This window comes from Xenopus laevis, chromosome 1S, assembly GCF_017654675.1.
Source record: "Xenopus laevis strain J_2021 chromosome 1S, Xenopus_laevis_v10.1, whole genome shotgun sequence".
NCBI lineage: Eukaryota > Metazoa > Chordata > Amphibia > Anura > Pipidae > Xenopus > Xenopus laevis.
This window is the reverse complement of record NC_054372.1, coordinates 41789605-41807482: the sequence shown is the minus strand read 5'-3', so window position 1 is coordinate 41807482 and position 17878 is coordinate 41789605. Positions and strand designations below refer to the sequence as shown.

At 38.2% G+C, this 17878-nt stretch overlaps 1 protein-coding gene across 6 annotated transcripts in view; it reads left to right on the top strand.

Moving 5' to 3' along the window:
* Positions 1 to 17878, top strand: part of LOC108706643 (rap guanine nucleotide exchange factor 2) — a 211349-nt gene that overhangs the window by 110411 nt on the left and 83060 nt on the right. For 4 of the 6 annotated variants that reach the window (XM_018243232.2, XM_041579535.1, XM_041579536.1 and 1 more), the window contains 3 exons: positions 7257 to 7332; positions 8071 to 8238; positions 13401 to 13418. In XM_018243232.2, the coding sequence (XP_018098721.1) occupies positions 7257 to 7332; positions 8071 to 8238; positions 13401 to 13418 (262 nt within the window). The remainder of the gene's footprint in view (positions 1 to 7256; positions 7333 to 8070; positions 8239 to 13400; positions 13419 to 17878) is intronic. The other 2 variants (XM_041579538.1, XM_018243238.2) reach the window with 1 other exon arrangement.

The window sequence follows — 17878 nt, the reverse complement described above, 5'->3', positions numbered from 1 at the left end:
TGGGCTACAGCTTGCTCATAGGCCTTAAGTGGGTCAGCCAACTGGATCTCCCCATGATGGGAAGAATTGCTCCTGTTTCCTGTGTGTGTTTGGGATTTGCTTTCTAGTGGGAAGATTAGAAGGAAAATGTGAATGGAAGGAGAGTGAGAGAAGTGGGTAGGGGTAGGGCTGCATTAAATAGCAGTGCTAAATAAGAGTACATTGTGCCTTCTGATTCATAGTAAATATGTACTGTATTTATGTGTCATTTCCTATAATCTATATACAGCATTTCTTCAAATCTATTCTTGCTAGCAGCTAGCTTGATTTCTGGTTAGATGTTTTTGTTTTTAAGGTTTTTAAGCTTTCCTACTCATCAGTTTCCTATATTGGTTTCTACAAAACATTGATGCCTAAATCTTCCATTTACAGGGATTCCCAGCAGACTTTGATTTAGTTTTCCTACTTCTGCTATTGATTGCATATTATACGCTGACCTTGGCTGATGACTTGAGGCTTCTTTATTTGTAGTCAACTTAAAAGATTATGAGTGATAATGCAGGGCACTGCATCGGATGCTGTCCTCCTGGCAAAAAAGATGCTGATTTTTACCTGAGAATAGCAGTTTTTCAGCATTCCTGACAGCGGCTTATCTTTAATCTAACTTCATTGAAAAGGCTGGCCTTCTCGGAGCTTAGCCCAAGGGCAAAGCAAACAAACTTGTATGTTAGTTTCTGGAGGAATCATATTCAGCACTCCCTATATATTTGTATAGCATGCTGAGATAAAACAATTTTAGGCAAATTATTATTAAAGTATTTATAAAGGGCCAACATATTCAGCAGCTCTTTACAATAAATAGGTATATGCATTAAGCATACAAGATTATATACTGGAATGGGACCTGTTATCCAGAATACTCGGGACCTGGGGTTTTCCAGATAACTGATCTTTCTGTAATTTGGATCTTCATGCCCTAAGTCTACTAGAAAATCATGTAAACATTAAATAAACCCAATAGGCTGGTTTTGCTTCCAATAAGGATTCATTCTATCTTAGTTTGGATTAAGTACAAGGTACTATATTACAGTACTATATTACAGAGAAAAAGAATCACTTTTAAAAATTTGGAATGTTTGATAAAATGGAGTCTATGGGGGACGACATTTCCGTAATTTGCAAATTTCTGGATAACGGGTTTCTGAATAACGGATCCTATACCTGTATAAAAAAAAAAAACAATAACTGAAACAAGAGTTAAATATGGCCCTGTGCCCAAAAGAGCCTACAATTAATTGGGATATCATATGAAAAATGAATTGGGATATCAAATGAAAAATTAGACCTTGTATAATTACTAATGTTATGCCAGCGTATTTATGCCACCTGTCATGGAGATTAATAGCAAACTGCCTGTTAATGCTGAAACCTTGCCAATGTGGTGCCAGGTGGTTACAATGAGGCCCAGATTTGTGGCAAGGCCACAAAGGCCTAGGCCAGCATGTTGCCCAGCCACACAAGTAAATTTGCTTGATTCTGCAGCACTAGGTACTGTAACTAGGCGCTAGTGCTCCGTTACAAAGAAAGGGTGTGAATGCACGGGATCCTGTGGGAGCATACCTTCCAACTGTCCCGTTTTTCGTGGGACAGTCCTGTTTTGACAGCTCGACCCGCAGTCCCAGATTTTTACTGAAATGTCACAACTTTCTCTTTGATCTCCTGCACTGAACAGCCAGAAAAGGATACAACATTTCTAACTTAATTAGCTTTTGGCAGAGAGCCCACAATAGATACTTAGATACTTTTGTAACAATTTAAGATAAGCAGGTCTATTGGAGAAACTGTGACTTGCAGCTTAAAGGGCAATTTACCTTCATTAGCAAAACTGTAATAATACATAAAAACCACAGAAATGTGTTCAAACTTTGTTAACCTTCCAAATTTTGTAAAATGAACATGGTAATTAGGGGGTGTGGTGACAAAAAAAGAAATAGACGTGGTCAAAATGTTTTTACTGCACTACAGACCCAAATCTTTTTGTCCCTCTTGCTATTTCCAAAATGTTGGGCGGTATGTGGGAGCAAGGGCATGTCGGAGGACACCGGCTTCTAGGCACCCTCAGGGGAAATCTGGCCCTGGTCACAATTAAAGGAACAATTCAGTGTAAAAATAAAAACTGGGTAAATAAATAGTTTGTGCAAAAAAAATGTTTCTAATAAAAATGCTTCTAATATAGTCAGCCAAAAATGTAATGTAAAAAGACTTGAGTGACTGGATGTCTAACATAATAGCCACAACACTACTTTTTAGCTCTATAACTCTGAGTTAGTCAGCGACTTGAAGGGGGACCACATGGTACATATCTGTTACGAGAGTTTGCAATGGATTCTCAGCATTCAGCTCAGATTCAAAGGCAACAGTTATGACCCATGTGCCCCCCCCAAGTCACTGATTGGTTACTGCCTGGTAACCAATCAGTGGAAACCAATAGAGTTGCAAAGCAGGAAGTAGTCTTCTGTTCTGTTAGACATCCAGTCACTCCAGTCTTTATAGATTACATTTTTGGCTAACTAAGTATAATAGAAACATTTTTTATTTTGCACAGCCTCTCTGTTTATCCAATTTTTATTTTTATACTGAACTGTTCTCTTAAGCTCTGTGATGAGCAGTATCGTTTTAAATGTGGTAACTTGCCAGAAGAGACAAAGATCTGCATTTCTGGCACCATGTTTTTTTTAGTGAGTACGTTTTGATAATAGGAAATAGTAAGGGTTCTTCACGATACTGTAAAATCTCCTGGAAGATCACCAGAAGGCTCTATGTAGCTACATCAATTATTTATGTCTAAAGGTGGGCATATATGGCGTGCTCTCAAACAAGCAAATCTTTGCCCACTTTTGGCTACCCAAGTTTTCGGCTGACAGTTGATCGGATCATACCATAAGCCTATGGCAAAGACCATGTTAATATGCCAGTGAGGTCTAGGTCTGATGGGAGGGCCCCATGCACAGGTCAATAAGCTCTCTGCTTGGTCTGCAGGGCCAGAGACAGCAGATTTTATTAGTTATCCATCGGGTAGGCTTCCAGGAAGGCAATTTTTCTTGCCAGCTGTGTATTTATCCTATTTGTTCCTTTATTCCTAGTTTATTCTCTGCTTTGGTGGGCTCTATGGTGGCAGATGAGTTAAATTATGTTGTCTAGAACTGTTCAACAGTCTGTGTGCAAATACAATATCTCATTCAGAATCCATTTCAAACATATTCAGCACACCCTGTTTAAATTATTGGAGTTCACTTGAGGATAGGCATCCGATTCCATATCAAAGTTGCAGTTTCTCTGCTGTCTGCAGAGCGCAGACATGTGATAGTAGGTAAGCAGGCCCATTGATTCCCAGGGTTGTTAGCTTTGTACTGTGGCCCCGTTCTGTCTGTTATGAATGAAATAAAACAGGGATCTAAATTAATTCATATTCTTCTCTATGGATTGTGCAATAAGCTCCCTTCAAAGTTCAATAAAACTTTGTTCATTGTCCCATGTATGCATTGAGTGGTGCCACAAGATTCTGGTGCAGAAGTAATGTCAGGCCAGATTGTTGCCCTTCCCAGTTTACGCAGTGTATCCTGTTCTAGTTGGGGTGAGGAGGATTCCTTGTAGCTGAACCAGTCAATCATTCAATTCTATCCCATGTACCTTGTATGACGGTGCTGTTCATGTATCTGGCGCATGGGCACACTCTTTCCCCCAGTCACTTGAACTGTATGCTTTTTTGCCAGATGTATTAACAAAGTCTTCTCCATCTATGTAACCAGTCTATTCTCTTCTTAGTTTCCATTAAATAATTTGCTTTCTATTTCTTGTCCGGGTGGAGAAACGGATCCATATTGCTTACAGTATAAACTTACAGTATATATTTCTGATGAAGGCTCCTGTTTGAGCCAAAATGTTGAATAAAGAGACGTAATTCTTATTTCTATGAAAGTTCTTTGCATGCCGGATTTTTTTTTAACTTAATTCCTGCAATGATTGTAGAGTTCAGGGGGGGGGGGGGGTGCTGCATTGTGGGTAAAAAGCATGATAATGTGCGTTGATATTAATCACTTTGGCCATACTATCGTATATTAGCCCATATGACCAGTCTGACCAGTTTATCTTCCTTGGCAGCAAGCGTTTTTTATCGAAAAAAAGGGGTTTCTGCAATGTCCATTGTCAAGGTCCTGCCATTCCTGGCAGCATGTAATTAGACAGTAAATATGCTGACTGACGACAAGCTTTATAGAGGCATTATATTTTAACAATTGTCTGAGCCGTTATCTTGGAGAAGCTGTGGTTGCACAGGCATCAGAAGAGCTGAAAAGGGAGTATTGATGAGGGGAGATTCATAGTTTTTGTCAGAATCAGGTCAAGGAGATCTCTAAGCTTATTTGGGCTCAGCAGTGGAGAATACTTTTTCATGCATTTTTTAATTGAATTATTTAAATGTCCACTGATGAATAAGGTTAAACTTACACTCTTGGAAGAAAAACTTGGATGAAATGCGAACACAAGATACAATCTTTTATTGAATCTTAAATAGCACATGCATTTTCCAGAGTATTTTAGATGCTCTTGTAATGTTATTATAATGGAATATTCTATTACTTAGAATTACTGTTAACCTGAGTGGTTCCTTGCAAGTGCCTATTTCTATTTTTGTATTCAATAATCAGTCGCCAATTTTCTGTTCTTTCACTGTGTTTCCCTATATTTCATATACAATTGCTTCAAAATCAATATTATCCTATTGAAAACTTAATTTGGTGATAATTGTTGGGGCCCTGGTGAATCTGTTCTTGAGATAGCTCTGACATGATGACTGTTAAAACCAATCGATTCCATTACAACTGCCATTTGAGCAATTGTAGTTACATATGGAATCAAGAATAACATTTTTGTGTTTCCTGGCGTGTTACACCAAGCACTAGAATTAATATCAGTCATCTAAGCACGTGTTTTTTGCTTGTGCAGCGATTTGGATGTGTGTCTGATTTATCCACACAACATTGGCGGCAATAAATAATAGCTTTGAAGTAGTGTACTGTTTGTCTTGTGTATTTTTCACACAGCGGATAGCTTTGGCCTAATTTATCATGCTAAATATGTTTTACGATCCTGTAATCTGCTTTCTCTGCTAATCTGAAGCTGTCCTGTGTCCAGCATAATGGGTGGGCTACAGTAAATCTTCTCAGCTATTGTGTACATTTAGTCACACTTTGTTGTTTAACGAAGGCACGTGTCGGAATACTGCTAAGTTTAACTCTGCCTTTAGGGCCATAACTGCAAACATCATTAACAGTAAAACCAAAAAATTAAAGTATTCTAAAGTAATGAAACTATAGTGTACTCGTGCCCTGCACTGGTAAAACTGCTGTGTTTGTTTCAGAAACACAACTATGGTACTATGTGTATGGTATAAGGAAGTTGATGCGTAGCCATAGGGCAGCCATTAAGGGCTGAGACAGATGGTCAGATTTAGGGGAAATTATTCGCCTGGCAACAAATCTCCTCTTCTTCGGTTGACTAATCTCCCAGAACTGCCTTCCCGCCACCTAGAATATAAATCGCCAGTGGGAAGGCACTCGGATCGCTTAGTTTTCTGAAGTCGCCCGAAGTTGCCTCGCAAGGAAACTTCGGCAACTTCAGAAAACAAATCGCTCCAAGTGCCATCCCGCTGGCGATTTACATTCTAGCCTTCAGGAAGGCGGTTCGGAGAGATTAGTCGCCCCGAAGAAGAGGAGATTTGTTGCTGGGCGACTATTCTACCCGAAACTGAGCGTGTTTCTGTGAACCGCCTTCCCCTGCCTTTTCGCTGGTTAGAATGTAAATTGGTGGGATGGCACTCAGAGCGCTTCATTTTCTGAAGTCGGCCGAAGTTTCCTTGTGAGGCAACATCGGAAAATGACGCGTTCTGTGTGCCATCCCGCCAGCGATTTACATTCTAACCGGCGGGAAGGCTGTTCGGGGAGATTAGTCGCCCGAAGAAGAGGCGATTTGTTGCCGGGCAATTAATCTCCCTGAAGGGTTCAAGCACACGGGCAGATACAGTTCGATTTCCGAAGTTGCCTCACAAGGAAACTTCGGGCGACTTCGGAAATTGAAGCGCTGCAAATGCATTGGTGCTGGCATTTTCTCATTATAGCAGGCGGCAGGCAGGCCTTCCCCTGCCTTCCCGCCGGCTAGAATGTAAACTTGGATTGCTTTGTTTTCCGAAGTTGCCTCACAAGGAAACTTCGGCAACTTCGGAAAACGAATCGTTCCAAGTGCCATCCCTCCAGTGATTTACATTCTAGCCGGCGGGAAGGCAGTTCCCCGAATCTGCCCGTGTGCTTGAACCCTTAAGCGGAAAAAGGAGAAAGCAGATTAGCTCTTTAGTATACAAACCTTATCTGTTTTCCACTGTGTATCATGTGCTTGAATGGCTGCCCCCATGGCTACACAGCAGCTTGTTTATATAATTATAGTTGTGATTCTGAAGTAAACACACTAATTTTTTAGTGCAGGAAAACACTACATTATATTGTCTTTCCTTTAGAATGCTTTTGTTTTTTTGGTTTTACTGTTCCTTTAATCAGGTTTATAATAGTGTTATTAATATTAGGAGATACACTTTATAGGCAGAACCATGCACCTGACAGAATGTGTGGGTGTGGGTGTGCAAAGCAGCATTGAATGAAGTTAACAGAAAGACTCAAGAGCAGGAGAAATAAAGGATGAAAAATCACAACCTTAGATCTTTTAGCATTCATTTCTTGCCCCTCTCTTTCCCAGTGCTGCTTCAGTGCTTGCACTGCATTTTAAATTTAGACACTATGTAGGTGTGAAAAATTTAGTGAGGCATATATTTAAATGTATTATTTAGATTATATTATATAGGCCTTATTAGTTTATTCTCTCTTGATCTTCTAGGAGAAACACAAACCCCAGTGGTTCCTATTTTATTTTGTTACTTAAAAAAAATGTTCTTTGTTTTCTATCCAAATCTGGAATATTGCCAGTGACTCAACGTATTTGAAGGACAAACATCTGTCCGTAAAATTTTTCTCTGGGAATAATTTGTGTACACACCAGGATATTTGAAAGGTTGTGGTCTTGGAGCATGTGAAACCAGAAACCCTAATGATAATGCTTTTTTTTTTTCTCTCTTGCGTTTTTACGTCTGTCTATTAACAATACATAAAATCTCAAAACCAATATGAACATTCTCTGTTGATTCCATTGTATGTGTCTGCTTTTCTCTGCAGCTTTGGCAAACGTTCTGCAGGAAGCTTAAGGCGTGGCTGTGAATGCATCGTGTTGGAGCCTTCCGAAATGATTGTGGTAAGTCCATGTTAAGCTGGTATCAGAAGTATTAATGCCTGGTTTGTAGACTAAATCACAGAAGGCGATACTTTAAATTACAGTCCCTAGTCCACTATACAATGGAAACATAGTTGATAGGGTACCTCTTTTTTTCTTTTTATTTCCTTCCTGCTCCTTGATTAGGTTAAGGTTTAAACTGAACTGAGGGCTTGCATTCTGCAAATATTCTATAAAGTCTCTGGATACTTCCTTCCTGAGGGCAAAACATTCAACAATGCTTGATTTCCCACTCCACGTAAAACAACAATTCCCATTATTCAAACAGTTGCTCACGTCGCTGAAGCCTTTATCGATATTAAATTCTAGTTGGATACTGAAAGAGATGGCAGTCTTGTTTTTGCACAGCATTACAATGACAAGACATGATAAATATATGTTTGTGTTATTAAACAGAATTTTTAATCTTAAACCAGAAACTGAAGGCGTAGCATCAAATTCCCATTTACACAGAGCATGTATTACACCTATAATGATATGGTGGCCTGCTCATCCCAACCAATATCCATGTACTATAACTTTACTTTATTAAAAAGATGCAACATTTTTAGTTCAAGCATATTGTGAAGTGGCATAGGAACAGGAACATAGATTAAAATTTGCGGGTTTTTTTTTTTTTTGCATTATGTCTCCTTTAATACTTGCCCTATGAGCTAAATGGAGCCTGAGCATCTAAATTTTAGCGTTTTGCTTCTTCAGGTGGACTATATGGATGAGAATGAAGAATATTTCCAGCGCCAGGCATCTCATCGGCAGTCTCGTCGGAGGTTTCGCAAGATCAACCAGAAAGGCGAGAGACAAACGATTATTGATACAGTGGAATCCTATCCTGTTGGGAAACCACCGTTGCCAAGAGGGTATCACACGGTAAGCAACATCTCATTACAAAATTCACTTTAAGGTACATTTACAGCTAAATTGTAAGTGATACAATATGAAAAAAAATCTCTTGTTTAAAGGATAAGCAAACCTCTAAAATAAGAGAATGTAAGATTGATGAGGAGGCTATTTTAAGCACTTTTGTAATGTACATCCATTATTTATTTATTTTTAATTCTGAGATATTAAGGGATACATCTACTGTTACAACAGTGCCACCTGCTGGTCAGTTTCCCACCAGTCTGACCACTAAGTAGTCAAGGAAGTTGTCAGGAGAAAGAAAGAGGCTACTCTGATGTTCTTCTGCTTAGGAATAAAATTAGAAACCTTTCTCAAATCTTTCCTAAGCAGAAGAACATTAGAGCAGCCTCTTTCTTTCTCATGACAACTTCCTTGACTACTTGGTGGTCAGACTGGTGGGAAACTGTCCATCAGGTAGTGCTGTTGTAACAAAATTCATTCTTATAACAGTACATGTATCCCTTAATATCCTGGAATTAAAACAAAATAAATAATGAATGTACATTGCAAAAGTTCTTAGAATAACCCTTCCTATCAATTTTACATTTACTTATTTTAAAGGTTTACTTATCACAGTTAATATCTCTGCCCATGGAGAGCTGGTGTCTCTGAAGATCTCTAGAAAGATCTGTCCTTTCGAATAGTTGAATGATCCATGCAGAAATATCTATAAATAAGCCAGCAGAGTTGTATTTATCAGAGGTGTTTGTTGCAACACGTTTCTCTGCAGATACAGAGCATGTTGCTATTCTGCCAGTATCTTTAGGCACGAGTCACAATTTTGATAATTAGCAACAGGAATTATGAGGTCTTAGGTCATGATATTTCTTGATTATCATCTCTTGTCCTGGCTGCTTACTGTGATTTGCTTTCATTACAATAATTGCAACAGACTAGGAAAACTATTGACTGATTAGTTGCTCTGGTTTAAAGAAGCAGGGCAACCTTTGCACTTGTTACTATATAACCTCTTTATTATGAATTATATTGTACAATATATAGTGAATAAAGTACCCCCTTTTGTAAAATATAGGGATATTAGAAGTTACCTCGGAGTTTCATGACCATATAAAAACACGAGGCCGAAGGCCGAGTGTTTTTATACAGGTCATGGAACTCCGAGGTAACTTCTAATATCCTCATATTTTACAACTGGGGGTACTTTATTTATTATAATACACAAATTTCAATGAGTCATGTGACAGAAATGACATCAGAACTCACCGTTTATAACTGATGACATCAGAACTCACCGTTTATAAGGATATAATTTACAGGATATTCATGGCTTTTGTGTATTATAACACGTATATGTGTAATAGGCCAGCAGTCACTAAGGAGGTAAATTGATGTATTCGGTGTTATCTTATTCGGTCTTATATTTTCAGCACAGGGTACAATTAACTGACTTTCTCTAATGCCACAACAGAGTTTGTGAAGGTTTTCTAATAGCACCACATATACAGTGGATTAAAGGTTAGCCTTTTGCTTTTTCCAGAGCTTGGTTGGATTGAGTTCTCTGCAAATGTAATCACTTTGCCTTCAACTAATTATTTTGGTGGTTATTTAATATGAAATAAATTGTGTGCTTTTTCTGAATGTTGAATGCCTGCCTGTAGCAACATTTAGCATCCATTGGGCCCTACGTAGACAGAGTGGAGGCAGGTATTGCTGAATCCACCAAATGAGTTTCAGCCAGAACCTGTACTAGTTGCAAATATCAATGGACCAGCGCTCAAAACAGCTTGAGGATGGTGATGGTAACAACTTTAAAGGTGAAGGACTATCCCCCTTTATAGAGTGTGTGACCACCCAGAAACAAAAAATACTACACTATATTAGTCAATTGTCCCCTTTGCCTATCCTCAAGCTATTTTGATCGCTGGTCCAATGATATTTACATTACCTGATTGTTACATCCAAAGGAGAACGGATATTGGGCACTGGTAGAGGAAGTGGACCACAGGACCCTAGATCATTTTTTTATATTTATTCATGCACTAGTTGTAGTAGGTGCTAAGCTCATAAATCTGTTCATGGCTCCTCCAAATATGCGTCCAAGAAGTCAACAAGCTATCAAACAAAATTTGTGTATTTGAGGAGCTACTTATCTGAGGTGCAGGTAATTATTATAGTGGCATATCTTCACAAGGACATGATGGACAACATATCATTTTAGCTGTTCTGTGGTTCAGTGCAAGCGAGGATGCATTATATTCCTAGCACCACAATATTCAATTCCTATCATTATACATAGTTTACTATAGTATATTCTGCTTATTTAATGCATTAGTCATTTCTTGGTATAGCCATCCGGTCATACATTAAAAGGGATCTACACGTCGATTTTTAAAAATGAGTTGGAAGGTAGTTTTTAAGACATGGCAATTTTTTAATATATTATGCTATCAATCAACTAGAACCATATTTTCCATTGTAATGTTTACTTGTACAGGTAGGGGACCTGTTATCCAGAGTGCTCGGAACTTGGGGTTTTCCGTATAATGGATATTTCCGTAATTTTAATCTTCATGTAAACATTAAATAAACCCAATAGGCTGGTTTTGCTTCCAATAAGGATTAATTATATCTTAGTTTGGATCAAGTACAAGCTACTGTTTAATTATTACAGAGAAAAAGGAAATTATTTTTAAATATTTGGATTATTTGGATAAAATTGGAGTCGATGGGGGACGGCCTCCTCTGTAATTCTGAGCTTTCAAGATAACAGGTTTTTATCTAAATTATTAGTTATGCCATTTATAGCTATGGTGTACATTCTCTTTATTTTGAAAATTAAGCGGTAGCCAAGGGCTGAGTTTACCATGTTTTAACCACCTGGTAAATCCAAGCAAGCATCATTTTTCATGACCAACTTAATTTTAAGAATAATGAGATTTCCAGGATACAAGAGTGGTCGGAGGTAGCCAGTACATGGTTGTCCTCTGGAACACCATTAGCTTGCAAATCATTTAGAACATACTAGATTGAGAGTGATGGGATATACCTGTCTGTCTGGGACTACTGCTCCCATGTTCCTGTGCTAGCTGCCCTCTGCACTTTAAAGTGATTCTGTCAATTCCATTCCTGAGCCAGTGTATTTTTTTTAGTTGTAACATTGGTGTGTAGGCGGCCATATCAGGTCATTTTGCCTGGTCATGTGCTTTCAGAAAGAGCCAGCACTTTAGGATGGAATTGCTTTCTGGCAGGCTGCTGTTTCTCACACTCAATGTAACTGAATGTGAAGAGTGACTGAAGTTTATCAGAGCACAAGTCACATGACTGGGGCAGCTTGGAAACTGGCAATATGTCCAGCCCCATGTCAGATTTCAAAATTGAATATAAAAAAAATCTGTTTGCTCTTTTGAGAAATGGATTTCTGTGCAGAATTCTGCTGGAGCAACACTATTAACTGATTTGTTTTGAAAAAACCCATGTTTTCCCATGACAGTATCCTTTAAAAAGTCCAAGACATAGGGCTAGTGCCAGACTAGACAGATTTTGGCCTGTGGAGAAACCCAGGCCAAATATCCTCTCCTTCACTGCTGCCCTTCTGACCAACATGCTTTCACCCGGAAACGTCTATTTGGTGCAGAAATATGTATGCATTTTGATGCCAAAATCTGCTCTGTGTGCCTGCACCTGGGCCAACGCAGTGCTTCCAGGCACATTAGAAAGCTGAGAGAAGCACAGGGACTCTGCGTTTATCCACACACTGAGAGTCCATCTGGTGTGGCAGGGGCCTTTGTGTTCCAGCATTTGCACCTATAGCAATGATTAATTAACCCTTGAGTATTTAAAGGGATACTATCACGGAAAACAATGCATCAGTTAATAGTGCAGCTCCATCAGACTTCTGCATTGAAATCTGTTTCTCAAAAGAGCAAACTGATTTTTCTATATTTAATTTTGAAATCTGACATAGGGCTAGACATAATGTCAGTTTCCCAGCTGTCCCCAGTCATGTGACTTGTGCTCTGATAAACTTCAGTCACTCTTTACTGCTGTACTGCAAGGTGGAGTGATATCACCCTCCCCCCAGCCAGGCCTGGACTGGGAGTCAAAATAGGCCCTGCCATTCCAAGTACGCAGAGGCCCAAACAGCCCCCTGTCAGCCCAAACAGCCCCCTGTCAGCCCAAACAGCCCCCAACCAGCCCACTCTATGGTAACTTTCTATGGAACCATACAGCAGCCCCTCTGGCATTTGCCAGACCCACAGATTGCCAGTCCGAGCCTGCCCCCAGCAGCCTAACAAAAGAACAGGTGGAAGGTAACCAGATAACAGCTCCCTAACACAAGATAACAGCTGCCTGGTAGATCTAAGAACAACACTCAATAGTAAAAATCCAGGTCCCACTGCGACTCATTGAGTAGGAGAAACTACAGCCTGCCAGAAAGCAGTTCCATCCTAAAGTGCTGGCTCTTTCTGAAAGCACATGACCAGGCAAAATGACCTGAGATGGCTGCCTACACACCAATATTACAACTACAAAAAATACACTTGCTGGTTCAGGAATGAAATTTTATATGGTAGAGTGAATTATTTGCAGTGTAAACAGTGTAATTTAGAAATAAAATCTGCATAAAAAAATCTTGACAGAATCCCCACATGAGTGGGAGCTGGCATACTAATTTCTCTGGAAAGACATTTTCCAACAATAATGTGCATGAAATGATCATTTGGGCTACTATTGTGCTATCACTAAAGTAATTGTAGCTCACGGGTATACATTTCATTTGGACAGAAACAATAGTAAACAATAATTAATTCCATTATTGCTTGTCTAAGGAAAAATAAAGTGAGATGTTGCTTATAAATATTAAATATGATTTTTTCTGATTAAACTCTTTTTTGAATCTGTACACAATTTTGGCAGCTGGTTATATCAAAACTAAGTAGATTTGTATGAGTCTGGATTCATTTGTAAGCAAAGGGTCATGACTGCAAAGTTAATTTGTGGCTATTATTTTTTTGTGCAGCTCCTGCATGGCTTTTCTAACAACATACATTATTAGGAATGGTCAAACGTTCTCATTTGCATATACTTTTAGATGTGTAATTGCATGACAAATAACCTCCATCTTTTCCTTTCCTCTTTTATGGCATTCATTTCATTTTGGCTCACAGGAAGGCTCTAAGCCTCAGGTATTGTATTGTTCAATGTCTTGTCCTGAATCTGACAGCTTATTAGTTATTACATGTTTGTACGCCCGTCTCTCTGGTCCATTTCTTTAAACTGCTTTGTCACTGTTGTGTTGTGTTGAAAATGTCCTTGACATTCCTCCAGCAGTGAATTGGGATAAAGGGCTTATTATGATGGCACTGTTGAGTATTGTGGATCCATTTGTATACCTCTAATTAAAACTTGATTGATTTAAATACTTACCCTTTTGATTGGCTTTTGTGGACAGAGATAAAATATACCCTCTGTAATTAAATACACGGAAAATAGGTACTGTATAAAGCTGCTGTTCCAGGTCATTTATACAGGACATGTAATTCTGAGGGGACTTCTAACATTCTTACTTTAATATAGTGAGTCTATTATATCTTAACGTTGTATAACTAACAATGCACTAACTGTAACTGATGACATCCCTAAGCAGCGATTACAGCTTATTATATATGTATTGCTATTGCATATTATAATAGTTTGCACCATGTTTATTCCACATCACAACTGCATAATGTTGACCATACCTCCCAACTGTCCCGCTTTTAGAGGGACAGTCCCTCTTTTGACAGCTCAACCCACAGTCCCTCGTTTGTACTTGAAAGTCCCGTTTTTCTCTGCACTGAATAGGCAGAGAAAGAAACAAAGTTTTTAACTTAATTGGCTTTTGGCAGAGAGTCCAGAACAGCCACTGCTGCATATAAGATACTTTTGTAACAATTTCGAGATAAGCAAATAAGTAATTGTAACAATATAAGATAACAGGTCCCTTGAGAAATGTTAGACTCACAGCTTAAAGGGCAATTCACCTTAATTTGCTAAAGTGTGGCCACAAAAATGGGCGTGGTCAAAAAACTTTCACTCTGCAACTTTTTTGTCCCTCTTTTTATTTTCAAAATGTTGGGAGGTATAATGCTGACTATGGTTGCTAATCCACCAGCGTGTAATTTTCAGATGCTAAACCCTTTTCTCGGCAGCTTCTGGGTGATTTGATAAAGCTTCCACTTTTTATAAATGAACCATCACTGCCCACTGGCACATCACCAAACTTATAGTTCTTCTGAATAATGTTTGAAAGGAAAACAAAAGCATTCACTAAATCCCCTACAATAATAATCATTTGCCTTTTCAAAACAGTTTAAGAGAGTCTGAATGGTTTTGCAGGGAACTGTAAGCACTTAGTTCTGTTCCATTGCACAGTTTACATTTTCTTCTGTGCCTGGCTTGTCACTAATACATTTTTTACTCCCTCCAGATATGTATTTTCTGCGCCATTTTCTTTTCTTAAAGGCTGCTGCAGTCAATTGATATTTCTCAGACAACACAGAACATTTGCTTCTCCGTTTTCTGATTCATTAGGCACATTCAGGTGTATCCACCACTGCAATAAAAACTCTGCATAAATGTTCATGTATAAATTGTTTTTTTATAAAGCACTACAGGTATGGGATCTGTTATCCGGAAACTCGTTATCCAGAAAAATCTGAATTACGGAAAGGCCGTCTCCCATAAAAATGATTTCTCTTTTCTCAGTAATAATAAAACAATACCTTGTACTTGCACCAAACTAATATATAATTAATCCTTTTTGGAAGCAAAACCAGGCTATTGGCTTTTATAAAGGTTTGAATGACTTTTTAGTAGACATAAGGTATGAAGATCCAAATAACAGAAAAACCTGTTATCAGGAAAAACCCAGGTCCCGAGCATTCTGGATAACAGGTCCCATACCTGTGCTAGGGTATGCAGTGCTATACAACTTGTAGAAAAGTACACACAGGGAGACCAGCATTATAATAAATAAATAAATAAATAAGTATGAATATACAGAGATTAAATGCCATGTGGGTGGTAAGAAATAGTGTAGAAAGAAAATTCATGTCCTCCTCTTTAATAGTCCAGTCTTTGGTCAGGTTCCTCATAGCTCATGAAATAAGCACAAATATAGAATTTATCCAGAGTTTCCTGGATTTAATGTTTTCTCCCCTGGTCTCCGACAGTAACAGGTCTGTCTGCCACTGTCAGAAATTTGGTTAATTTTGGATCCGGATTGACATCTATGAGGAGAATACTAATATTCCAGTCATTCAGTTTCAATAATATTTAGTACAGGTGTGGGATCCGTTATCCAGAAACCTGTTATCCAGAAAGCTCTGAATTATGTAAAAGCCGTCTCACATAGACGCCATTTTATCCAAATAATCCAGATTTTTAAAAAAGTATTTCCTTTTTCTCTGTAGTAATAAAACAGTCCATTGTACTTAATCCAAACTAAGATATAATTAATCCAGAATTGGAAACAAAGCCATCCTATTGGGTATATTTAATGTTTACATGATTTTCTAGTAGACGTAAGGTATGAAGATCCAAATTATGGAAAGATCTGCTATCCAGAAAACCCCAGGTCACAAGCATTCTGGATAACAGGTCCAATACCTGTACAACAAATACATATAGACTTATACGCCTCACTCTAACTAGACTTTAAGCTGTGCTTTCAGGTATATCTAGGAGAGCAAATGGGCAAACTGGCTTTCACTCTGTACCTCCTCCTGCCAGTCCCACAATTTGGGAACTTCCATTGTAACTTCGCATATTAAAATGTTCTCTATCTTAAGGTGTTGTTCACCTTCCAAACACTTTTTTTCAGTTGAGTTGTTTTCAAAATTGTTCACCATAAACAGACATTTTTCAATTGCTTTCCATCTTTTATTTTTTACAGTTTTCCCAAAATTGAAGTTTAAAGTTTAATGTTTATGTCTCTGGTGTTTCAGTCTGGCAGCTCAGTGATCCAGGAGCATCTGAACTGTTACAATTTTCTACATTTAGTTGATACATTTCTCAGCTGTATCTGTGGAATTTTAGCAACTATTGTATCAATTCTAACAACTGCCTTTAATGAAACTCTGGGATTCTGTTCAGCAGGGACAAAGATAAGAAATGCAACTATTAAATGTATCAATTAAATGTATTATTAACATTTATTTATATAGCTCCAGCATATTTCGCAGCGCTGTGTCAATTAAATGTATCAATCTAGAACTGTAAAAGAGTCTGCGATCCCCCATCCCTGAGCTGCGGTGAAAAAAGAAATTTTACACTTCAATATTATAAAAACAATAGAAAGTAGAAAGTTAGAAAAAGTCTGGTGAACCGTCTGAAACCAAATGAACTAAAAAAAGTGTTTGAAGGTGAACAACCCCTTTAAAAAAATTTTTTTAGTTTATTTTACATTACTTCTAATATCCTCATATTTTGCAACTGGGGGTACTTTATTTATTATAATACACAAGTTTCAGTGAGTCATGTGACCGAAATGACATCAGAACTCACTGTTTATAACTGATGACATCAGTACTCACCATTTATAAGGATATAATTTACAAGATATTCATGTCTTTTTTGTATTATATATATATACACACACACGCACTACATATCGCATATAGTGATATAAAGTGCACATGTTCAAGTTCAGTATGGTTAATTTCTGCCCTTAATCTCAGAGATGGTGCCCTTGTTATATTATCTTGAATCAAACAAGTTATGAAAATGTGAATATATATGAAAGAGGGGAGTAGATTTGCTTTTGAAGGTCAATAAAATGCTATGGCCTTTGTCACAAGAAATCTCATTGAAGTTATATAATGCATTACAGGAATATCAATAGAATGAGTAGGGAATATTTATAGGCCCCTGACTCCTCATCTTAGGTCTTTCCATCACAAGCTTAACAACTGTTGAGTTTTACAGGGGTCTAGTAGGACTGACTAATATGCTTCTGTTAATAAGGCCAGAGGGAATGTAAGTAAATAAAACCAGGAACATCACTTTTATAGTCAAGTCAAGTCTTGGGTAATATTTAGACAAACTCCCTGAGCCATCCTCTACACAAACCAAGGATAAAATACCCTGTGTCAGGAAATCTTAATTAGAATCCAGCCTGTATCTCTTAGCTGTAATTTAACTACAATTTCTAGCATCCCCTTGGAAGTTGAAGAAGCAGTAGTTTAACAACAACTAGTGAGCTGCAGGTTGGATAGCCCTGAAACTGGCACTCACCTTGCCCTAATAAACAAACTAACCCACAGTGTTTGCATCATCTTTCTTTTTAAAGAATTCGGATGGTAGAGTTTCATTAGCTTCCATTTGCCTATAACTGCTCTTTAGAGCCAAACAAAGGTTACCTTCCACCTCCTTTAATGTCAGTTGTTGATAGCAAAGAACTTGGAAGTCTGAAAAAGTATCTGTACATTGTTTTGTCCCAATCTCTTAGCTCTGCTTTGAGACCACTTGGAGCAACATCCAAGTTGGTTGGTGAGCAACATGTTGCTCACAAGCTACTGGCTGGGACAACTATTATTTAAAGCTCCGAGCACCCTCACCTGGCCAAAGGATGATACAATTTTGAAATTCTTTATGTCAAATATGA